The 24,099-nt window shown below is 44.7% G+C and overlaps 1 protein-coding gene across 6 annotated transcripts in view; it reads left to right on the plus strand.

Annotated features, from left to right (window-relative positions):
- BRINP1 (BMP/retinoic acid inducible neural specific 1) overlaps positions 1-21,799 on the plus strand; it is a 491,421-nt gene extending 469,622 nt beyond the window's left edge. For all 6 annotated transcript variants that reach the window (XM_053656104.1, XM_053656101.1, XM_053656105.1 and 3 more), the window contains one exon: positions 17,943-21,799. In XM_053656104.1, coding sequence (XP_053512079.1) covers positions 17,943-19,083 — 1,141 coding nt within the window. In that variant the 3' untranslated portion in view covers positions 19,084-21,799. The remainder of the gene's footprint in view (positions 1-17,942) is intronic.
- The last annotated feature ends 2,300 nt before the right edge of the window (positions 21,800-24,099 follow it).

The following is a 24,099-nucleotide window of genomic DNA, read 5'->3' on the forward strand; positions in this document are numbered from 1 at the left end:
AATTCGTAAGGAAGAGAATGAAGCTGAGCTTAGTCCCAAAGTAGTATTTAAGAGTCAGTGCTTCTAAGGCATTTGCTATGCACCAGACGCTGCTTGACCCACTTTCACCTCATTTAATCAGGTAGCACTAACACATCCCATTGTATGAATGGGGAAGTTAAGGAACAGAGATGTTATGTGGCTTGCTGAAGATTATACAGCAAATAAGGGGCAAGATTCCTTTCCTGTAACCTCTGTGCTGTTCTACCTGCCTGAGGCAAGACGGTCCGAGGTGATAGATGACCTGCCTAGAATACACTGTTATGGGGGAAATCGCCTCTTATTACAAAGGAAGGAAGGAAGAAGTGAAGAAGAAAGAAAAGAGGGAGAGAAAGAGGGAAAAATAAGGTAGGAAGGAAGGGAGAAAGTGTGAGAACAAAAGAGCCATGCCGAATTAGCTGACTTCTGTGTGATTCCACAAATATTTACTCACCACCTGGTCTCCCAGCCCTGTACCAGCTGCTTTTAAAAGGCACAAGCAACAGGGCCCTGGCCAGTGTCACTCAGTTGGTTAATGTGTTGTCCTATAAACTGAAAGGTCACTGATTCAAATCCTGGTCAGGGCACATGCCTGGGTGGTGGGTTTGGTCCCAGGTCAGGGGTGTGTGCAAGATAGAATGATGTATCTCTCCCACATCCATGTTTCTCTTCCTCTCTCTCCATCCCTTCTTGTCTCTCTCTGTCTCTCAATAAAAAAGTCTACTGTTAAAATAGAGAGAGAGAGAGAGAGAGAGAGAGAGAGAGAGAGAGAGAGAGAGACAAGCAATAGGGCCTTTGTCCTCAAAATCTCAGTTCCTAGCATCACAGCTGAAGAGGACACTGGTTTGAACCAGGAGGCCTGAGTTCTAGCCCTGGCTCTGGCCTGGGGCAGGTGCTCTGGAGAACCCTCGGCACCACACCCATGCCTTACAGGGGTGCAGTGCAGATTAGGTACCAGACAGTTAATTACTCCCAACCCTGAGTGCCACCTTTTATCCATGGAATTCTGAATCAAAGCTCACATGGAATTTGGGAAAAATAAGGTGATACTTTTTTTCCCCCCTGAAACTGTTTGGAAATCACTGGGCTCAGTGTCCCTGAGGTCCTTCCTAGCTCTGGGAGGGATGTCACAGAGAATGAGCAACAGTTCAGCTCCCAAATATTGGTAGAAGGTCAGTAATTGGATCTTTGGGAAGTATTGCTTTCAGGTGATACTAATTAGTCCATCTTAATGAGTAGTAGCCGAGAGTTCAAACTAAGATCTTTCTTCCCCCCAAATCTCTCTGAATCTAATCACTTTCCAATCTATGTTGCAGGAAGCAATCAGAATTATTACCTAGGAATCAAATTCTATCTCATCATTAGCTGCTTAAAACTTTTGGGTGACTAATCACCACTCTCAGGAGGAGGAGCAGAAACTTAAGATGACCTTCAAGGCTGCCATGGTCTGGCCCTGCCTACCACTCAGCCTGGCCTTCCCACCTTTCCTGGGCTCTCTCAGCTGCACTGTGACTTATCTCCTTTTTTTCTATTTTTTAATTAAATGTGTTGGGGTGACATTGGTTGATAAGATTAAGTAAGTTTCAGTTGTACAGTTTTATAATACATCCCTTATATATATCCTTTCAGTTCACTGGGTGCTCCCTCCCACTCCACAGGCTTCACATGGCTACCCCTCCACATGGAATGAGCTTTCCTCGTTCCTTCATCTTCCTTTGTCCTGGTAGCTTCTATGTGTCCTTTGGACCTCAGCACTAAAGGCTGCAATCCTTGTGCCTAAAGGCCGCATTACACGCTTTCCTGGCGTGCTGACCTCCCAGATGAAGCCCAAGTGTCAGTTTCCCATTATTCCCTCATTTGTCTATTTACTGACGCCTGCCTCTCTGTGAGATCATCAGCTGCAGGTGTGCGTCTGTAACCACATTCTCCACCACTCACCAGCATCATGTCCTAGCACACGGGAGCTGTTCGAGTCACTTTGGTCAATGCATGGACAAACCCATTATTTTCTACTTGGGAGGGGGGTCCCCAAGGCATGTTGACATCATCTTTTACAATTATGTCCCATGGCCAGGTAAATAATCTACAGATTTTCCACCGGTGTAGTATATATTTCTGTCATCTTCCTCATTCACAAATGAAGAAACTAAGGCCAAAGGGAGTTAAGTGACTTGCTTAAGGTCACTCAGGGAATTTGTGAACTGACCTCAGCTGCAAGTCGGGACCCTCAGACTGGTAGAAAGGGAACTGCAAGAGGAGATTGGTTTCAACTGACCTGGATTTAAATCCTGAAAGTATTATATCCTCCTGGAAAAGAAAAAAACAACAACAGCAACAACAGAGAGCAAAAATAGATACTTCTTGAAGTCCATTAAATTCAATGAAATGAAGAAAAATCCTAGCACCAAGCAGGTGCTTAATGTCACTGTGATTTGATGTTTCTTCCCTATATCCCATTACCTGGTTTTAGTAGAGGTTATATAATTGTGAGGCAAAGCGGATTCATGGAACCTTAACTTAAGGGCAGGCAGTCTAATCATTGGCATTTTCCAATGACTCTTGGTCTTTGGTTTATTTTTACTTCCCATGTTCACACAGCCTTGACCCAGCAGTCCAGTCCAGGCCTTAGCCAAACACAATGTAATTATGCATTGTTGAGATGAAAATCTCTTGGCGGCATCCACGTCAAGCTCCAATCCTGGGGCCATACCTTCTGAACCTATGTCAGCTTTTAACATATTTCCCGTTCCGTGCAGTGCTTAATTGGTGTCTGTGGAAAGTTTCTGCCTACCAAGATAATCATTATCTCTCTTATGATGACCCTCAATATCCACGCTGATTTTGATTCTTCTCTCTGAACGCATACGTACTTGCTTCTGGATTTCATCTCCGTAGACACATGCAGGGGGGCAGACAAATGTGACTTCCTCTGTTTTATTGAACTGAAGTCGGGTTTAGTTTATTAGACTGACAGATCCTGCTCTGCCACTTATTAGATGCATGACCTCCAAAAATCTCTAAGCCTGTCTGAACCCCCTGTTTCCTCATCTGTATGATCGGGGTAATAGGAGTGGCTGCCCTGTGGAGTTTCGTGACCCAGTCAATTACATGATGTCTGTGAAAACTCCTCATAAGCTATAAAGAAATGAACAGATACAATGTTAATACAGTCAAGAGCGCAGCAATAGAAGATCCTAGGTGTTTGATGGAGACACTTTCTGCTTCCAAGAAACATACGTTTCCATTAGAGAAGACTGAGCATGTGCCCCACACAATCTAATAATATAGCAGGGAGGCAATGGACCTTAAGATACTTAGACTTCAGATCCTGAAGTCTGACAGGCCAAGATGCGTGGCTGCCATTACTAACACTAACATTGTAACCTTGGCCCAGTATTAAGGTGTCTGAGCTTCAGTTCCTAATTGGTATTAATAATGGAAAATCAATGAAAGAACATATAAGCCACTTTCAGCATCAAGTAAGAACTCAAAGCACAAGGATCCTTGCCAGATAAATTAGATACCAATAATTTGTCAGTTAATTGAAAAATGTATGTTAAATTAGGGAATCCTAAAGCGTATATATGCTGCACATATATAAATACATTTTACTTTAACTTAAAATATATACATATATATTACTGGGCCAACTTTTCCAAATAGGGCCAATTTTTTTGTAGGATGTGGATATATGCTATTTGACATTTTACTAGCTTCCTGGCATACTCCTGACCAATATTTGTATAATATTTCCAATTTTAGCTTATTCAAAGTGGAGCAGTAATCTGAAGACTCTTAAGAAATACTCTAAATGTTTGTGGAATTTTATAAATCTTTCCCAACTTTCTTGGACACTCCCCCTTTATTTAAATGGAAGGGATTTTTTTCAGTAACAGATCTTTGTAGAATTTTTCCATAGGATTCAAGTTAGTCTCCATAGAAAAAGCTCATTATTTCATCAATTTATTTGCTTTTAATTCCATGATAAAATAATAGCCAATATGACTGGCAAACAGGTTTGGGAACACAGAAAACTGACTCTCGGTAAGTGTGCTTGTCACCTGGAGGGAACAGAAGCCTGCAGGCTGTGTCGGACCATGACTAACCAGCCACGAGTATCAGATGCGCTGTGATCCTCACTCCCCGCCTTCACCTCATGGAAGGGAGGGTGTCAGGTGTGTGTCAGGTCACTCCCATGGAGGTCAGTTATGAGCTTGCCCTGAGACAGAAGCTCTCATTACTAGTAATTTGCCACTATTACTGGAGCAACTTGCTCAAGGTCATAGAGTAGGAAAAAAAGTTGTAATAATAGTTAACACAGATTGACCATCTATTATGTACCATACATATAGTTTTTAATGCTTACATATATATGTGCTCATTTAATCCTCTCCACATCCCTATAAAACATACTCTATTACACTTTCCATTTTATAAATACAGAATTTGAATAGCAACAATGGCAAAAAGAGAGAAATACATTCCTGCTGGGAAGACTGGAGAATTCCTTTCCCTCTTTGCATGCATGGATTCCTCTTTTCATTCCAGAAATTTCACATCGAACCTCCATTTCTTAAGGACACTTGTCTGGCTCACTGAACCAGTTTGTGGTGTCCTACAGTGTATCTTCACTGCATCCTGCTGAGTGATTTTCTAATACTTGGCACGTTTGCCGTTGTCTACTTAGTCCCAGACTTTCCCTGCTTGACCAAAAATGCTATAATGGTAGGGACTTGTCTCTTGCTCACCAGGGTACCCTCCTTCCCAAAGTGACCGGTGCCTGGCACCCAAGGGCTCAGCATCTGCTGGACTGAAGTCAGGATGCATTTGAGATAGGAGTTGAGGTATAATAATGCTTTGAATTTCTGGGGGGGGGATGGTTTTCCATGTAAGAAAACAACAGGTACTTATGAAAATTTGAATGTGAGATTATTTCATCCAGAAATGGGAAATTGCAAATCAGAGAGAGCACATAAATCAAGATTGGGCTTTAGAGCCAGACAATCCGCTGTTAAATCCTGGTGAGCTGTGTGCATTCTCATTGTCTTTAGGTCCCATGTATCCTTGCCTGTAAAACAAAGATGATAGCAGAACTTTCTCCACAGAGTTACTGTGAGGATCACTTAGAACACGTATAGAGTTTTTAGCATATGTGGTCAGTATATTAGCTCTCAATGTAATTGGCCTTACACGTTATAGAATTAAGATTAATCCAGTATGTGGAGATGAACTATGGAGGGATGGAACAGCTAGTTGTGGGGTTTGTATGTTAATTATCCTTTAGGTGTTGAATAGCCGTTGGAAAACAAGCAGGAAGAATGCCTTAATCTTCTCTGGCAGCCAGTGCACCTCTTCCTCTGGATCCAGGGGTTCCGCCCTGTGTCGACATGGGGTAAAGCCCAGGTCTGTGGGTTCTAGCCTGGTTCTCACACTGGAGTGGACCTCACGGTTCCCTGGAAGGCTTTTTGAACACAGATTGCTGCCCTGCCCCGCTGGCCGGGATTTCTGATTCAGTAGATCCGGGATGGATCCTGGCCTAGATAAAGTAACATTGCTGGTCTGGGGACCACACTGATCCTGGGCTAGAAGAGTCCCCTCACTGCCATAGATATGGTCCCGCCTCACTTTGCATGCATGTGGAAGAAACCGAGTCAAAATGAGTTCCCCCCAGTGAATCCTGTAGAATAATGTGAGGGACATGTAGGAAAGGAGGTGCTGTGACTGAATATGTTTAGGAAGTGTTGGATTAAAAAAGCAACGGAAGAAGGAGTCAAATATACATATTTTTAAAACTAATTTGGCCACAGAACCCTTCTTTTCGAAGTTCTTTCTGGAAACCACGTTCCCCAGTTCACTGCCTTGGGAAAGAGCGACTTAGACAAGATGAAGAGGTGGTGACCCAGATGACTGGCATGGTAACTAGGTTGTGAGTTCCCTTCCTGTCACTGGAGATCCCCATCCTTCAGCTAGTCTTAATCAGATGCTAGTGGCTTTGTGCCCTGCAGGCACCACCCCTGCTGAGGAGTGGGGTGACTGCTTCCCAGTGGCAGCCATAGTGACAGCAGGAAGCTATGTACTTTCTGGTGTAATTAGGCAATCGATTTACTCCATTTGGCTTAGGGACAGTCCTGACCCAAAACAATAAACTATTGCTAAGACAAATAACTCACCCACAGCTTATTTTAAAGTTTGCAAAGGGCTTTCACACCAATGAGCTTACCTGATCCTTGTCATTACCAGTGAGGGCACTAGAGCAAGGATTAGTGTCCCCATTTACAGGAGAGAAGACTAAGGTCACAGAAATTGATGACTGGACCCCTGCTGCTGTCCTACATAGGCACAGTCCTTTGTTAGGATATTTACATGGAATTTTTATCCATTCATCCATCCATTGCTTCATTCAACAAATACGTAGTGAGCAGCTGCTAAGTTCCAGGCATTATGCAAGGGGAGGTGGGCAAGACAAAAGGTGTCTCTGTCACAGAAAGGTTGGAGTTGAGCAGATAAGATCAAATTGGCAACCAGCAGATCATGTATCTCTGCTTTACCTTAGGAATCTGAGGCTTAGGAGGGTTAAATTACAAAACCATAAAATGCCATTTCTGTCAGGGAACCTAAAATATTATCTAATCTATCCCTGTCATTTCATTAAAGTGTATAATGAAAGAGAGTGGGGAAGTGATTTGGCCAGAGTAACTATATTAGTTTTGTACTGCTGTGTAACAAATCACCACAAATTTAGAGGCTTAAAGAAACATGCCCTTATTATCTCACAGTTCCCATGGGTTGGGAGTCTGGGCGTGAGGTAGCTGGGCTTCCTGCTTCAGCCTCACAGGTGGGAATCAAGATGTTGAGGTTCTGGGCAAGAATCCACTCCATGCTCATTCAGGTTGTCAGAACTCACTTCTTTGTGGTTGTAGAACTGAGGCCACCTTTTCCTTGTTGGGGGTGGACTCCTAGATGCCATTCTTCAGTCCCTACACATGTAGCCCTCCATCTGCAAAGGCACAAAGATGCAGGGAGTCCTTCATGCTTGATCTCTCAGAGTTCTTTCCCTGCAAAGCCAGAGAAAACTCTGCTTTTCGTGGGACACATCTGCGTAGATGAGGCCCACTGAGATAATCTCCCCATCTTTAGGTCAAGGGTGCCATGTAAGGGGACACAATGCAGGAAGTGGTATCATATTCACAGGTCCTGGAATCTTGGGGAGGGAGGAGCCATTTATAGAATTCTGCCTAGCATAGTCATGTGGCTTGGTTGTAATGGAGTACAGGAGAGATAGCCTGAGTTTTCTTTGGGGCTCATGGTATATAGTTGTTTGCATGTCTAATGCTGAATAACAAATCGACCCAAACTTGGAGGTTTCAGGCAGCAACCATTATATTATGCTCATGATCTCTGAGTGAGGAATTCATGCCAGGATTGGCCGGGTAGTTCTGTTCGACGTGGAGTGGATTGAAGATGCTCATTCATATTTAGTGGCAGCTGGGCTGGGCTGGAGGTTCTAAGAAAGCTTCACTCACATGCCTGGTGCCTTTACACAGGTGGCAAAGGCTGAGCTCAGCTAGACAGTACCCACTCTCTGGGGTCTTCCCAAGTGGCCACTCCAGCATTTGGTCAGATTGCTTATAAGTGGAGTTTTCCAAAAGATAGGAGGTGGGAGCTGCTAGTCTCTTGAGAATCCCTAAATCCCTAAACTGAGTGACTCATGTCTGCCTTTTTGTGTTGGTCAAAGAGCAGTGGTAGAATCTACCCAGATTCAAGGGGAGGTAAGAAAGACTAACCCGCCCTACAGTCTAAGGAACAAGTGTCAAAGGATCTGTGCCCACCTGCCATACATAGGGGGTTTTTCATTTGTTTCTCTTTCCATTACAATACACTTTAGTACAGAGGGGACTTCGCTCTTCAGAGACCGTGTGAGGAAGCATTTTGTAATATAAAATTGGCCTGTAGAACCATTGTCAACTATGCTTGTTGTTTAGTGGATTTGTCTTGCCACAAGCAGCAACCAAAGTGCATGATGTGCTGCTTTCTTTTCTTGGAAGCTGGTTAATGGGAGAGAATGTTCCATAATGTTTATTGTTTGGTGGGTATATCGTATAGTCTGGATACCAGAAGTGGGAAGGAAGATGATTCTGTCAGTTGCTAAGTATTCCAATTATGGAATAATTCCAACTGTGCCTTCTGGAACCAGGAAAATAACTAGAGGAGACGACCACTGGACCCACTGTGACAAGGACCTGAGCTAAATCTCCACTGATTGGCTGACCTCCCTGAACACCTGTTCTGTCTGGTGGGGCACAGTCACATTTTGTGGCTTCTGGAGCCAGTATCAGCTCAGAGCCAGTGTCTGATAATCCTTGGAGAGTGTGAATAGTTCCTTTACCCCAATGCACAGCCACCCAGGGAAATGCTGCCAGCCCCTTTCAGAGAGGCTGGGGCAAAGATGATGACTGTACATGTGTAGCTTTCCCCAAGAGGAGTATGCTGGTTCTGCACTTGCAGGAACTACTTATATCACCTCAAGCGAGCACATAAACCTCTCTGGGCTTTTTTTTCATGGACCAGGCTTTGTCTGAGCATCATTCAGCTCCAGTATTCTGGAAATTGCCATCCTAAACCCAGAGTTCCCCTTAGAATAAATTGCTTACTTTGATAATCCTCGACATACTGATTTATTTTGGAGGGGGATGGGAAGGGAGGTGACAAAACCTATTTAAGTGTATTACATTGTTCTATTTAAGAAGAGGTACAAGCCCACGAGTAGCCCCCGGCTATCAGGGGGCAGCTGGCCGTGGGTCACAGAAGCTTACCTGTACCCTCCCAACCATGGGGCAATGAAGCTTTCATCTAAGAATATGTTTGGCATTTTTCTCTATTTAGGGGGGGTAAAAAGAAGGCAGTCAATGAGGCTGAACCTGGCAGCCACCCACGGGTGTATAACCTGGGTGAGGGGCAGGCAGATTCCAGCAGTCAAGTTCACCCCAAGTGATGTGCAGGGTTTGTACAATACAACACTAGGCCTATCTCTGTTTGCATCCCTGGTTGTCATTCTGCACGTGAAGTTAGGGCAGTTGACTCACTCCACTAATGCAGCAAGAGAATAAAAGCATCTCCAGACCCCTTTTGTTGTTTTTAGGGATTTTTTTCCTTCCCTGGGGCTGAAAGGTGGCTTCCTGTTTGGCATAGAACCTGGAGGCACAGAGTATTGAATCAGAAAAAGAGCTGGGTTCTTAGATTTCCTGCGGTAGCTCCTTCATGTTCTCCTTCAGAGCCACCTCCCAGCCCTCCCACCACCGTCTGCCACCTACACAGCAGCCACCTCACACATGGGTGAGTTACAGTCCTAGTGGTGTGACAAGTCGCTGGTGACCTTCAGTAAGTCACGCTGCTCTCTGAGCCTTGCTTTTCATATAGCTCCAGTGAGATTCATTTTACCCATTCCACCCAGCCCACGACACAGAGAAGTTGTGATGATCAAAATTAGAGAACCACACAGGAGAGCTTTGGGATGTTTAAAAGTGATATAAAAATGTAAACTATCACTACCTTAGAAGTGTTATTAGGCTTGTCTTAAAGGATGATTTTTGAAGTTAAGTGACCCATGGCAGAATTACGGACATCTAGAAAGTGAAAACATCTTAAGTGCACAGCAACAGAAATTTGCACAAAGCGAATTTACACGTGTAACCAGCAGCACCCAGGTTTTTAAAAAGTTCGGGTGTCGTCAGCATGGCAGGAACCCTGTGCATCCTGTTCTGGGCACCAGGAACCCTCTGTCTCAGGGAGCTCCTCTCATTGCTACCCCACCTCAGGTCAGATTTGCCTCTTTTCATAGAGTGTGGACTCTTCTGTGTCTGGCTTCTTTCCTCTTTTCATTTTTCTATGAGATCCCTTCGTGTGGTTCAGGCTCATGTATGGCCAAGACTTTTCTATTTTGTTTGTAGAAGTGTGTCGTGCTGCTGACAGTCACTTGCATAGATAGCCTCCAGTTTGGGGTTATGCCATCTTACATGTGTCTTTGGGTGACCCCCGTCTATGCATTTTTGCTGGGTATTAGGATTAGGATTGGAATTGCTGGGACACAGAGTATTCATAGTTCAGCTTCCAAGGTTCTTTAGCAGATACTTCCAGTTTCCCTGGAAATTTGCTGAATCAATTTTTTTTCCTGCCAGTAGCATCCTTGCCAGTACTCAGGGTTTCCCATCTTTTCTATTTTTATTTTTATTTGATGTTAGCCATCCTGCTGTAATAGGATCACATTGCAGTTTTAATCAGCATTGTCCTGATGACTAATGAAGTGGCGTTTCGTGTGCTTATTGGCCTTCTGAATATCCCCTTTCATACCCTGCCTGTTCACATCATTTGCCTGTTTTCCCTTTTGGTTATCTGACTTTTTCTCACTGATTTGTAGGGTTTTTTTCTGGGACAAATTACAGTATTAAATAATCCATTGAGACCTTTCTCAGGATAAACATAAACTGTGATAATTGCATCTGCTGTGGTTTAAAGAGACCCAGAAAGGAGTGGGAAGGCTCAGGCAGCATAAAATGCCTTTGACCGGCCCCAGCATCCAATCAGGGCAGGAGTTATTTGTGTATTACATAGATAAATGCAGTTTTTGATTGGCTAGAGGAATTGCAAATACATTCTCTGATTAAGGGTTGCCTTTTTACTCTTGGGATGGTATCTTTGATGGATATGTTTTAATCTTTATGTATACCTATTAATCTTTTTTTTTTCTTTACAGTGAGCCATGTTAAGAAATCTATGCTGCCTCCCATTTCATAATGATGCTCCCCTATGTTTTCTTGTAAAAGCTGTTTTTCTGATGCTGGTACTATTGTTAGTATTTACTTTTCACATTTAGATCTGTAATCCCTCTGTTAATGATTTGGGGGTACAGAAGGGATTAAGTGTCATAAAGAGGTTTTGTTGTTGCTGCTGTTTTAATATCAATAGTCAACTGACCCAGTAACATTTATTGAACTATTTCCCTGGATTTTTTAAAAATCTATAATTACCTGCTTCAAAGGAGCCATTTTCTTTGTGAGCTCAGGAGGAACACAATAGTTGATTTTCATGGGAGACACTGTGCTCCTACTATGTCGGAAGCTTTTTATCCATTATCTTATCTGGTCCTCCAAACAACCCTGCAAGTACTGTGTTGTTATTCTGTTCTGTAGTTGAGAAAAACGGAAGCTTTGAAAGGACAAGTAATTAGCTCAAGGTTAGTAATGAGTAGCAGAGCAATGATTCAATACCCAGTTTTTCTGACTCCAAAACCCACATCTCTAGCTCTTTCTTCAAGCATCACGGTGACAACATTCATAATGCACTGTGGAGGGTGAGTGAGCAGCGAGACTGGGACATTGAGCTGTAATGAACTGAGCTTTCTCGTAAGGGAGAGGAGTATTTTTTACCTGGAACATTTATAAAACGAAGTATTCTTCACCCTCAGTAACAATAAGCGTTCATGGTCAGTCATAATAACCTCCTTTCACTGCAAACCTCCTAGCAGCCTTTGCACATCAAGTCTAGTTCTGAGGACAAAGTGTGAGGTAGGCTTTACTTTCCCCATTTGACAGGTAAGCAAACTGAGGATCAAGGAGGTGAAGTGACTAATCCAAGGTCAAATAGCGTGGTCCAATATCCAAGGCCAAATGGTGGTAGAGCAGAGTCCAGCCATGTCCTTGACTGACTCCCGCACCTATGCTCCCCCCACCTCACTGCCCAGGTTATTGAGTAGAAGACCAGTATTCTATTTCAGGGTTAGCTCCTTCCTTCCCAACTGTTTGGTCTGAGTCTCTTATCCTTCTGCCTGAGCACTGGCCAGGAAGAACAAACCACTCTTGCAGCCCTCCCCTCTCTCAGCCTTGCTGCCAGCCCCAAAGAAGCTCCTGGCTCCTTCCTTCGCTTGTCTCCAGCGCATCCATGCCCCACAGCAAAGTGCTGAATTTGAATATGTAGCTGATGTTGTCTGTCACCTTCTTGCAGACCCAGAACTGTGTAATCGCAAAAGTTATTTCACAATCCTCCCCAGTTAACTTCCTGACAACCTAACTTAAAAGGAGTCCCCTATTGGATTTTTACTTGCTCTTCTCCCAGTTCCTCCCTGGACCCTTTTTGCCTGAGTTCCCCTCCAGACAAGACCCGTTGCCTCCACAAAACCAAATAGGAAGAAGCATCTTTGTTGTGGCAGGGGACCCCAGAATTCTTCTTGTGGTCTCTCCTTCCTTATTACTGCGAGCCATTCAGTGAGGCTCCTGACATCACGTGAAGAACTGAGAAGAAGAAGGGTATGTAGGTTATTAAGAGAATGATAGACTCTCAAGAATGAAATGATTAACAAGCTAAATATTTATCTGGGGAAAATGATGAGCACAGAGTGGGTCTGATCTCCAGTTATAACTCATACTAGCGCATCCATAAACCAAGGCTGCTTTCAGTTGAGCCCCAAGCATTCTGGCAGCGTCTATGTGTTTATCTATCAGCACCATTTCCTTAACACACACACACACACACACACACACACACAGCACAACCAAAAATCAGTGCATCATCAGAAACCTAAAAACAATTGTTTGTCTTCCCCAGCTAGTCTAAGGTCTACAGAGAATACATTTTGTGGAATCTCACAGAATCACTCAGACACCCATTACAATGTCAAAAAATGCCAAGGAAGAAGCACAGGACATAAATAACAGAATAATTCAGAACTCCAATTTTTTTTTCATCTCTTCTCCACTTTAAAATAAACACTCCTGGTAGGTGAATGGGAATTATGGATTATAGCTTTCTATTTTAGTCTAGGTCTGCCCCCCCCAACTCCTTGGCACCCGATTTGTATGATCTTCCCTAAAATGCCACTGGCCCACATTGCATTCCTGTCTGAGGCAAAACCTCCAATTAAAATCAGCAGGGAGTTTGCTTGCATTAGGAATACCAGCCTGGGCTCCCCACCCAGGTGGCTCTGAAAGGGAGATGTGTGTCTTTGAAAGCACTGATGGGAAGCCCTGGGTGGCATAGCCACCGTCCTCAAATGACGAGTGACGCCATGCTGTATCACTGGGACACCTGTCATGTTGCCAGAAAATCCTGGCTGAGGCAAAGACAAGGCCTGCTGGTGAGCAGCAGAGGTGTCTCCAGGGCCTGGAGCCTAGCTTCTGCTCCAGTCTGGGTTTTAGAGCAGAGAAACTACGGCAGGACAACCAAGGGAGCCCTGCATTTGGATCAGAAACCCTGAGCTCTGGTGGGCTGCATCTCACTGTGTGACCATGACAAAGGCACAGTCCCTCTCTGGACCTCATGCCATGTCAGTAAAATGGAAATCGTCACCAGGGAGTCCTATCTCAAGGACTTGATGGTAGGGTGAAGGGTTAAGCACCATGGTGTAGAAAGCACTCCGAAAACACAGATCCTCCAGCAAACCATCAGATCTCAGTGTTTGGGTCTAAATAGGAGAGAGATGGGCTGAACATTTCCAGGGCTTTTGCTCCTGTGGTTCAGGCTGCTTCTGTGGTTCAGTGAGCCTCTGTGGATGCCGGCCAATCGGCTTTAGAAATCAAAGTGCCTCTTCCTACCCTCCCTTCCTTCCTCTTTTTGCACTCCCCTCAGTCCCCCATCAGAATGAACTGAAATCCCATCCAACAGAAAGATGCTGATGTAGATGTACTGGGGTTGAGCTTTGGCTACAAACGGAAGATGCTTTGGATTCCTAGGGACACAGAAAAGCATGTAAAAACTCGGTCCTCACTGCCTCGAACTGACTGCCTTGTGGTGGGGCTGTGTCAGTCCTTGGTGAGACCTCTGCCTCCAGCAGATCTATTAAGCCACTCCTCTGTTGCCAGGGTTGAGGCAGGCTGTCACCAGCCAGCCCGGGGGATTGTATTTATAGATCACAGTCCCTACTACCCCCAGTCCCCAGCCTCTCCCTTTGCACTTGTTGTGAGCTCCAATTATCTGTGAATGGAGGCGAGGGATCCTGGCAGGTTCAGCGGAAGCAAGGAATGTGATAATAGGCCCTTCACATGGTCAAACTTTCAGTATTTTTCCGTTAATGTAATTTATTTCTCTTTATCGCGGCCTGCTTTCTTTTTTCTTCTTGCTGGCTTCAGTGTCCTAATTTTACATTATGGTGCATTGCAACAAGTGAACCCAGGCTGGATGGAGTGAGAGACCCTGATATCTGAATAGGGAGGAACTTCGCGATTTGAGACAAGTTCTCTCACTCCTCCAGGCCTCGCTGTCTTCCTCTGTAATGCAGATGGTTGGTTATGCTCCTCCAGCTCAGTGCCTGGTGTACAGTGAATGCTCAATTCGAGTAGCCACTGATTGTTTTGGTCAGTTTAGGCTGATGCCGTCTATTGCGCATTGCAGGGTTTCTGAATATCAGTAATTACTACCTAGAGCTCAGGCTGCAGGTGGAGAAGGTATAGGAGATTGATCTGATTCAGGTGGAGTCCTCATTGTTGGAAGTTGCTTGTTAAGAACAAATACATAAAAAACTGGAATGAGTTTGTATTTCTGGTTTTACTCTTCTCAAAATTATTAAAAAGCAATGGAAAGGCCACTGACCTTAGGCATAAGGACTCAACAGTAGCATTGCTTGCCTTGTGGCCCCCTCTCGCCACTTCTCGAGAAAAGAAGGACTTGCCCTCAGATGGCCCCTCCAGTGCCCACGTTCCCCGAGTCTGTGAGTTATGACAGTGGAAGGTGTGGCTGCACTTCTCTGTTTCTCTCCTCCCAGCTCTAATTTCATTCCATCGCCCTCTCCCTCTCCAGGTGCCTCCTGCATCGCCTCAGCTGCTCATTTAGCTCAGACTCCTACCTTTCCCCCACCAGCTCTAACACCGCCTCTTTTTCTCCTCTCTGGTCTCCCTCCCCCACACTCCACCTCTCTCCCTTCTCTTTCCTCCTTCCCCTTCCCAGAGCCTCCCTCCCTGCCCCCTCCCTTCACTCTGCCGCGTTCTAAGTCCTCTCGCTGTATCATTAATGCCTTCATTGATACAGCCCACAACCTCATGATTATTCTGAGGTCAGGAGATGCAGGTGCCATTCAGCTCGCTAACGCGCTTCAGAGGGCCTCTGTCCCCAGTCCCTCCTGCTCGACAGGGCTGGAATCCTAATGTGCCACTAGTTCCTTTGCTTGTTGCAGCATGACCAGGAACTTTCATCTTTTTATTTCCCCCACCGAGGATTCTGAGGGTTCAGCCACAATGAAGCATTGATTCAAGGAGTGGGGGCTGTGGCCCTGACAAAGGACCCCAATGATGAGACACGAGAAAGGGGGTGCTCTGCGGGGTTATAGAATGCCTTGCAGATGGGAACAGAGGAGCTCTAAATGGGGTACTGTCCTGTCACTTGGAGAGGGAGTGACAGGGGCAAGTGTGGGCCATTTGAAAGAGGCATTTTGAAATTACGCTCTTGTCAGATGGAACCGTGCAATCAGAGACGTGTGACGGGTCCCTGCGGCTCACAGAACTATCGGATGACTCATAGCCAATATTCAGTCAATGTTCTGGTCTGGGAGATGGGATCCGCATAGCTTGTTATCATTCCAGCTGCGTTTCCCGAAGGCTGGGCCTGCTGCTGTTCTCCAGGCTGTGATAGGATGGGTCTCGCGCAGCAGAGACTGGAGGGGGCCGAGCTGTGTGGGTGGACAGTATGGGAAACTAATACTGCAGTCCAGAGGGGAGAAGAGAAGTTGGATTTTCTTAATGAAGAATAAGAAGAAAGAACATTAATTTTGTTTGTTCATTCATTCAACAAACACTAATAGGGAGTCGGTCTTTCAGTTAGATGCTCAGGGAACAAGGGACCCTCCCTCTGAAGCTTCAGAGCCAGGGAAGGGAAACTGACAAGAAAACGAGGTGTTTCGATACAGTGTTTTGAAGGTTGTGAGGGAGCTTTTATTGCCAGGGGCTGGTAGGTTCTGTGGATTTAAAAGGCAGAGCAATTTCAAAGGAGCACACTAATTATTCCTCCATTTTCTCTCAGCTGATAAGCAACACATTCAAAGCAAAGCATCCTGGGAGGACGTTTCAACAGTATCCATTTTCAAATGTCCCCCTATGACAAAATGGTTTTCCTCAAACTCCAGAGAGATAGTGAAATCCCTGAGAGTGTCTCAATACCTTCAAAGGAATAGCTTATTCCCTGGCATAAGAGTACTTATTATTATTACCTTTTCAATAATTGCTCTATGCCAGGCTCTGGGCTTTAAATATATTATCTCACCCAATCCTCTCACCCACTGCATAAGATGGGCTTTATTACTCTCGCTTTAGATATGGATACTGAGGCTTAAACACATGAAGCGACTTGTCCCTGGGTGCAGAACTGAGCTTTGAACTCAGTTCCACCTGGGCTAGCACACCTGCTTTTCTATAGCGGGCTCTGCCACTGACCCCAGGGTTCCTGGGCGTGGCCACAGTGGCTTGACCTTTGAACTGATCCAATAGATGATTGTTAACACTTCCTACCACAGGCAGTACAATGCAAATGGGCTTGTTCCCAGCTTCCTAAAGCTGGATCATGAACCGCCATCATCATCATCACCATCCACATCACCATGGTCCATGATGGCCTTTAAGAAGGGCTCTTGTGACAGTTGCTTGACATTTAATTAAAAATGAAGAAAGCCATAGCTAGGAGACTTCTCTGCTCACTCACTGTGTGACTTTTAGTCCATCATATCACCTCTGAGCTTCTATCGCCGTGTCTATAAAATGGAGCTGACAGTCCCTTTGCAGGAATAACAAGAGCTAACTTTTATTGAGCCCTTAACACTCCACGAGTTAGGGGGTAAGCTTTCACGTAAAAATTCATGCAATGCTCACAACAGCCCTGGGCGGTAGGGATGACTAGGAAGGTGAGGAGAACTGCCTGGCCTTACCTCAGCCCCCATTTGCAGGAGCCAGGATTTTAAGCACTCTCTGACCGACCTCACTCAAGTCCCAAGCTATCTTCAGGGTGTTGTGAGGTGCAAGTGAGAATATGGGAGTGAATGTGCCCCATGCAGAGTTGGAAGTGCGAGATGCATGGAAGGGATTATTTGTAGCATAGAAGACAGCCAAGAGGTGATGAGCACAGAAATGAGGAAAGAGGGAGGCCCCTAAGCTGACCGCCTTCCACATTTTCACCTACTCTCTGGTTGCTTCAGCTCTGCTAGAGTATCTCTTACCTGGAATGTTTCAGTGGCTGGGATCTGGGGACATGCTTAGCTGTTGCTTATAAAACTGCTGAGGGGCAGTGGGTGGGGGAGACCTAGAGATACACGTTGTAATGGAAATGCCACTGCATTGAGAGTTGGGAGGTCTGGAAAAATGGGGGTAATAACATCTTTCTCACATGTTTTGAAAAGCCACTATCAGGATCATGGAAGATCATCAATATAGAGGCACTACGCCATCTCTAGAGAGATATAAAATTATAAAACGTAGTGTTTGTGTTGAGGTTGCATGTTGTATAACCCATGTGAGAGAATCTGTGAGCGGGTTTGAAACATCTGGTGCAGGTTAAAGTTACTTTCTCTTGCTGATTTTCCTTTTTAACTTCACAATCTGTTAAAGTTAACAGCCAGGGGTGTCTGGGGTTAGACACTTTCCCGAATCAACCTGATCTGGGGCTAAATGTATAAAGGAGTCATAGCGTTAGAAGGACCCCAAAGAACATGCCTTCACTTTCTGGATGAGAACAAGGAACTTACCCGGGCGAAGTGAGGCGTCATAGAGCTGGCCCGTGACATTAGGAGGACTGACAATGTCGTGCTCATCATTTACATTCAGAATGCTTCCCGTTAAAACTGATGTTCCCAATCCTTTCATTCTCTGGGCGGCTCCATGAACCTTACCAGGTGGATGACCATCACACATCGCCTGCCCACGGTGGTTAACATTCTCTGTTTTCCCTCTGTCCCCTAGGACAATTCAGCAGTGGCTGGCAAGGGTCCAGTCCCTTCTCTACTGCAACGAGAACGGGTTTTGGGGAAGCTTCCTGGAGAGCCAGCGGAGCTGCGTGTGCCACGGGAGCACCACGCTTTGCCAGCGCCCCATCCCCTGCATCATAGGCGGGAACAACAGCTGTGCCATGTGCAGCCTGGCCAACATCTCACTCTGCGGCTCCTGCAACAAGGGCTATAAGCTGTACCGAGGCCGCTGCGAACCCCAGAATGTGGACTCGGAGCGGAGCGAGCAGTTCATCAGCTTCGAGACCGACCTGGACTTCCAGGACCTGGAGCTGAAGTACCTGCTGCAGAAGATGGACTCGCGCCTCTACGTCCACACCACCTTCGTCAGCAACGAGATCCGCCTCGACACCTTCTTTGACCCGCGGTGGCGCAAGCGCATGTCCCTCACTCTCAAAAGCAACAAGAACCGCATGGACTTCATCCACATGGTGATCGGCATGTCTATGCGCATCTGCCAGATGCGAAACAGCAGTCTGGACCCCATGTTCTTTGTCTACGTCAACCCCTTCAGCGGGAGCCACTCGGAGGGCTGGAACATGCCCTTCGGCGAGTTCGGCTACCCGCGCTGGGAGAAGGTCCGTCTCCAAAACAGCCAGTGCTACAACTGGACTCTCTTGCTGGGCAATCGGTGGAAAACGTTTTTCGAGACAGTCCACATCTACCTACGCAGTCGGACTCGGCTGACCACCGTCCTGCGGAATGAGACCGGCCAGGGCCCGGTGGACCTCTCCGACCCCAACAAGAGGCAGTTCTACATCAAGATCTCGGATGTGCAGGTGTTCGGCTACAGCCTGAGGTTCAACGCGGACCTCCTCCGCAGCGCGGTGCAGCAGGTCAACCAGTCCTACACGCAGGGAGGCCAGTTCTACTCCTCTTCGTCCGTGATGCTCCTCTTGCTGGATATTCGGGACCGAATTAACCGCCTGGCCCCTCCCGTGGCCCCCGGGAAGCCCCAGCTGGACTTGTTCTCCTGTATGCTGAAGCACCGCCTGAAGCTGACCAACAGCGAGATCATCAGGGTGAACCACGCCTTGGACCTGTACAACACGGAGATCCTCAAACAGTCGGACCAGATGACAGCCAAGCTCTGTTAACCGGGGACTCCCGGCCACGGACTCTCCCTTTTGTTGTACAAACGTGAACAGGACAAAACAGATCAGAATAAATAAAAAATTTGTAAAATGTAATTACTATTCAAAGAGAAGGAGGACGATCTTCATTCGTTGGAAACTCAAAAACGTTCTAGCAACTGTATAAGACCGTGGGGCATGTGTGTTATGTCTATCCTATGTCATGAAGAAGGGTCTCAGCGTTGTGAGGAGCTTGGAGGGAGTTGCTTCTTAGGCCTCAGGTTCTGTGCGGAGGGGGAGGAGGGGGAGAGCATATGCAATGAACTGTAAAGGTCTCTGCTGTGCAGGTGCTAAGATGAAACACTAAAGAGAGAGAGAGATATATGTAATGTACAACCGACACTGCCATTTTTCCTTGTGGGAGGAAATGGACATAGATAAAGAAGATATTTCTTCGGTTATGATTTCTCCCCTCTTTATGCTTAATTCTTTGTGGTTCTTTTGACTCATTTTCCACGCAAGGGTGGGGATGCAATGAAGGGGCTGTCTCTTCCTGCTAGCTTCTTTCATGCTGAATAAACTGAAGCTTCTAGAAGCTGCTCAACAGATGGGATTGGGGAGAAAGGCATAATCACACGGGGTTAAAACCAATAGCAACCTTAGACAGCAATGGTTGAACTCCTTGATTTCATTTGGGAAATAGACTCAGAGAGAAAGGCATGCCCCTGGCTACCCACAGCAACTGTCTGATCAGGGACCTGAGTTCCTGGGCAGCCCCCTGCCAAAATCTTGCTGCCACGATCAGGTTTTCTCCTCCAAGCGAACTGCCAAGGGACACAGTATATTTCAGCCTCAGGTTGTTTTGGTAATTTTTGTTTTCTTTTAATCAAGAAACTCCTTTCTCCAAAAAGAAATGATGTCAGATTTCCTAGAAATGCTCCATATATTAAATTTTAATTTGACTAAAAATCAATAACCAGAATAAAATAGGGTAGGTTTAAATAGTGCGTTGGTCTGCCAAACTGACTTCCCCAAGGAAGTATGTAAAAAATTATTATTTTTTGATTAACTCAGAGCGCGCACACATACATAAAATAACACTGCCATTTCTTTGGCTTCTGTGAAAGCTGAGAAGCCTTGTGTTAGGACGTGGGGGTCAAAGTGAAAGGAGAGACACAAGAAAGAAAACTATTTCAAAGCACACCTGTAGAGGATTTGGGTAGATGCCACTCCATCGCCGGGAATGCTGGGTTTATCTTTTTGCTAAGGTGGCACTTGCTGGAGGTACTTCTGAGTATCTGGATCTTCCTTTCTGTATTGGCAGCAAAACAGCATCACACATTTTAGAGCTGGAAAACAAGGTAGAACACCTGTGGTCTAAACGTCTGCCCAGTGCCACTATCCTCTTTACCACCTTAGGGAGATGACTGCGGTTGGCTCACTGGGCCATTTCAAAGACAGGAAGCTATTTAGCTCTAAAATCCACATTCTCTGGATTCCTGTATTACTGAAGGGGAGCAATAGTGCGCATTCCACGTATATTACAAAAAAAAATCAATTAGCTAGACCTCCCATACCTTGATCAGCTTTTGCGTACCTTCCATCCACTGGTCCCAGTTCAGGGATGAGCATTTCTCTCTCATAGTAATGCTACCCAAGATAAAACAGAAAGACCTACCTCAGAGGTTACCGGAATGTAGGATAACGTGACTCAAAGACAGCACCATTCCCAATATGGTTTATTTTAAGATGAAAAAAGGAGAGGGCTACAGTGTGTAAGAGGTAAGGAATTACCTAGTTTCTTTGGGTATCTAGAGGGTCTTTATTTCATAGTGGTAGATTCCAACTTTAATGTTCCGGTTTTCTTAGTATGTATACTTAAAACCAGTTTTAACATGTAACATGCACTTCACATTAATGCAGTTTTTTGGACCTCAGATTTTGAAAAGCTTCACTATTCATTTAGGTTGGAAATTCTTCATTCCAGATAGCAGCTATTCATCAAGCACAAGATTTTGCAGGTCAGTAAAACACAAAACATGTTTTCAACACCTAGTACACAAATGGGGCATGTCAGAAAAATAAAGATTTGTAAGGAAATGGTTCATTCTTTTGTTGTCACTCACAAACTAATGAAAAAGACAGACATATTACCAGTTAAAAAGAATAATTACAGTACACCATGATGAGTGCTATTATGAGTTAGGCACACAGAGAAGAGCCCTGAAGAAGTGATTAACTCTGTTCAGAAGGTTGGTAAAGGCATTAAGCCCATGGGCAAGTTCATTCTCAATGTTGAAAGTGAATAGGAGGTTGGCAAATAACAAGGAACAGAGGGCCAAGGAACAAAGAATGCAAAAGCACAAAGGTATAAATATGCATGGTGTACTTTAGGGTCAGTTAAAATAATAGCTATAGAAAGGTATCATTTGAAGTGGTAAGCCTACCAAGGACAGGGAGGATTTTGACTCTTTATAAGAAGTTGAAATAATCATCCATAATCTTTATGAGCTGAAGAATGAATTTAAGACTGATCATCCCTCAGTTGCCTCTCTTTCTTCTCCCCTTTCATCTCTACCTTTCAAAGACTCAAAATCTAATAACCCCTCTATTTGCACAGCACTTTACGGATTGCTAGGCAATCTTCATATGCACTGTGCTACCTAATCTTTATTAAAGTTCAGTTGAGGCCTTCAACCTGAGCTCTTCCCCTAGACTTCACTAACCCTGTGTGTGTGTGTGTGTGAGAGAGAGAGAGAGAGAGAAAGGCCTCCTCTCTTCACCTTGAAAATACTAACTCCACTTCCTATTACAAAGAGAACACATTGGAAAGGTCAGGGAATTAGATAAATTTTCCAGGAGAGAGAGAGATTCAGACATCAAAATATTTATTCAAAGGTGAAATGAAAATACTTTGCTATAAATGAATACAAAGTTCTGTGGATATCCAAATGTCTCCTGTTTTATTCTGGCCCTTTCAGCTAACCAAGTCCACCCCCCACCACCACCACCACCACACACACACACCAGCTGGGAGGAAGAAAAGCCTGAAGCCTTCAAGTGAAATTTTAATTCAATTAGTGTCTTACCAATTTGATGCAGCAACCAAGGACCTGTGGTGTCTGATTAATATGCTGATGCTAAGGCAAAAGACTGAACAGAATGCCCATTTGGATAAGGCCTGGCAGCAAAGCGTGGCATTGCCATGGAAACCATAGAAGGCCATTAATTAGCTATCAAACAAAATCATTGGACAATTCTGGACCCTGGCATATCTGCTCCCTTCAAAGAGGAGGCCAGGAAGAGGTCGCACTAGCAGCAAGACTCCCTTCAGTGATAACATCATAGTAGCGCAGAAACGACATGTCACCAAGTGTGAGAAAAATTGGAAAGTAAAACAAACAGGCACAATAGAAGGAGAGGGGCTTTGGGGTATCCAAGTCCAAGAATATAATTTTAAATATGGAGTCTCTTGTTAGGTTGTCTATGCTGACAAAATTATCTCAGTGACATTTTCTCTGATTCTCTTTCCTGTGGAAAGAAAGAAGAATATGGATCCACTAGATGGTGATAAATGATTGGGGGAAGAGTTCATAGAGTGAAAGAGTGAGAAGTGATTAATCTCTAAAATAATAGATAAAGCTTGTAAAATTTTCAAATTAATAGAGGAAAGGTTTACAAATGAGGAGAAAAGGAGAAAAACTTATTAGAATAGTTGCACACAGACATAATAACAACTTACCACACAGATAATCACAACAAATATAATTGAAAAAAACTGGTCATTAAAAAAGACAGAGGTAGTTGTTATAAATGTTTAAAACAAAAGGGAAAGGAAGGTTGAAAATAAAAGGATGGATAAAGGCAAACTAGATAAATATGAACAAAAAGGAAGTTGAGGTAGCACTGTTAACGTCAGTCAAAATAGACTTCAAGGCAAAATACATTATTAGGTTTAAAGATGGCCAATTTATCAGGGAAAGTGGAGAAGGGAGTGCACACATACGGCCTAGACTTGAAGGGCTAGAAAGGTCATTAAAGATCTATAAATCTTCCATCTTCAGAGATGAGAAGCTCTTCCTGTAGTTATTCTACAAGCTTGAACACTGAGCATGAATTTAGTTCCCTTCACACTATCACAAGCTTATTTTAGCATAGATCATGTATCAAGTTAATGTAGTTCATACATAGATTCCTGCCCTCAGGAAAGGCAGTTTTTAACACATGTGTCAAGATGGGTGGGGTAGGACAAAATGGCGGCTGAACTACAACCCAAAATGGCAGCTGAACTACAACCCGGAAAAGACAGCTGACGTCAAACCCGAGAGCCAAAAGGGTAGGCTTTGCCAGTACGGATATCTGCATAGCAACCTGAGCCCAAGGAAAGCCACCAATGGTATATTGCCGCTTTGTTCAAAGGGGACCAATCCCCAGCTCCCATGAAGACGGCCAACCAAAATAGAACCCTGTCATATTCCCTGCTTGGGCGGGACTTCCCCGGCCCCACTCTGTGGACCGGAGAACCTCGTCAGGGTGCACAAACCCCAATAAAACTCTATACTGCCTAACTTTGTGGCTGATTGGCATTTCTTCCTCGGTGGAGCCTAAGAAAACCTTTCGATATGGATAAATATCTTGATGGTAGTTATTTTCACTTCAATAAAATCCAACATACATGAAACCCAAAACACATTAAGCATATATATTCTTTGTAAGTACCAATAAAAAGAAAGATGTTTCTAAGCTGGAAAGTAATGGGCTTGGATAAAGGAAGGGCAGAAATGCATTGGTAAGTATTCCATCACTGGCAGTCACAGAGCCTAGCCCATGAACCTGGCATAGTGGTATATGTTTGAAGGACAGAGTGCTGTCTTAGTTCATGTACTAACAAAAATACCACAGATAACAAACATTTATTTCTCACCTTTCTGGAGGCTGAAAGGTCCAAGGTCAAGATGGCAGCAGATTCGGTGTCTGGTGAGACTCCCTTTCCTCATTCATTGAGAGCCATTTGTCCACTGTGTCCTCCTATTGCAGAAG

This window comes from Artibeus jamaicensis, unplaced genomic scaffold (genome assembly GCF_021234435.1).
Source record: "Artibeus jamaicensis isolate MK-2021 breed Jamaican fruit bat unplaced genomic scaffold, CSHL_Jam_final scaffold_1964, whole genome shotgun sequence".
Classification (NCBI taxonomy): domain Eukaryota; kingdom Metazoa; phylum Chordata; class Mammalia; order Chiroptera; family Phyllostomidae; genus Artibeus; species Artibeus jamaicensis.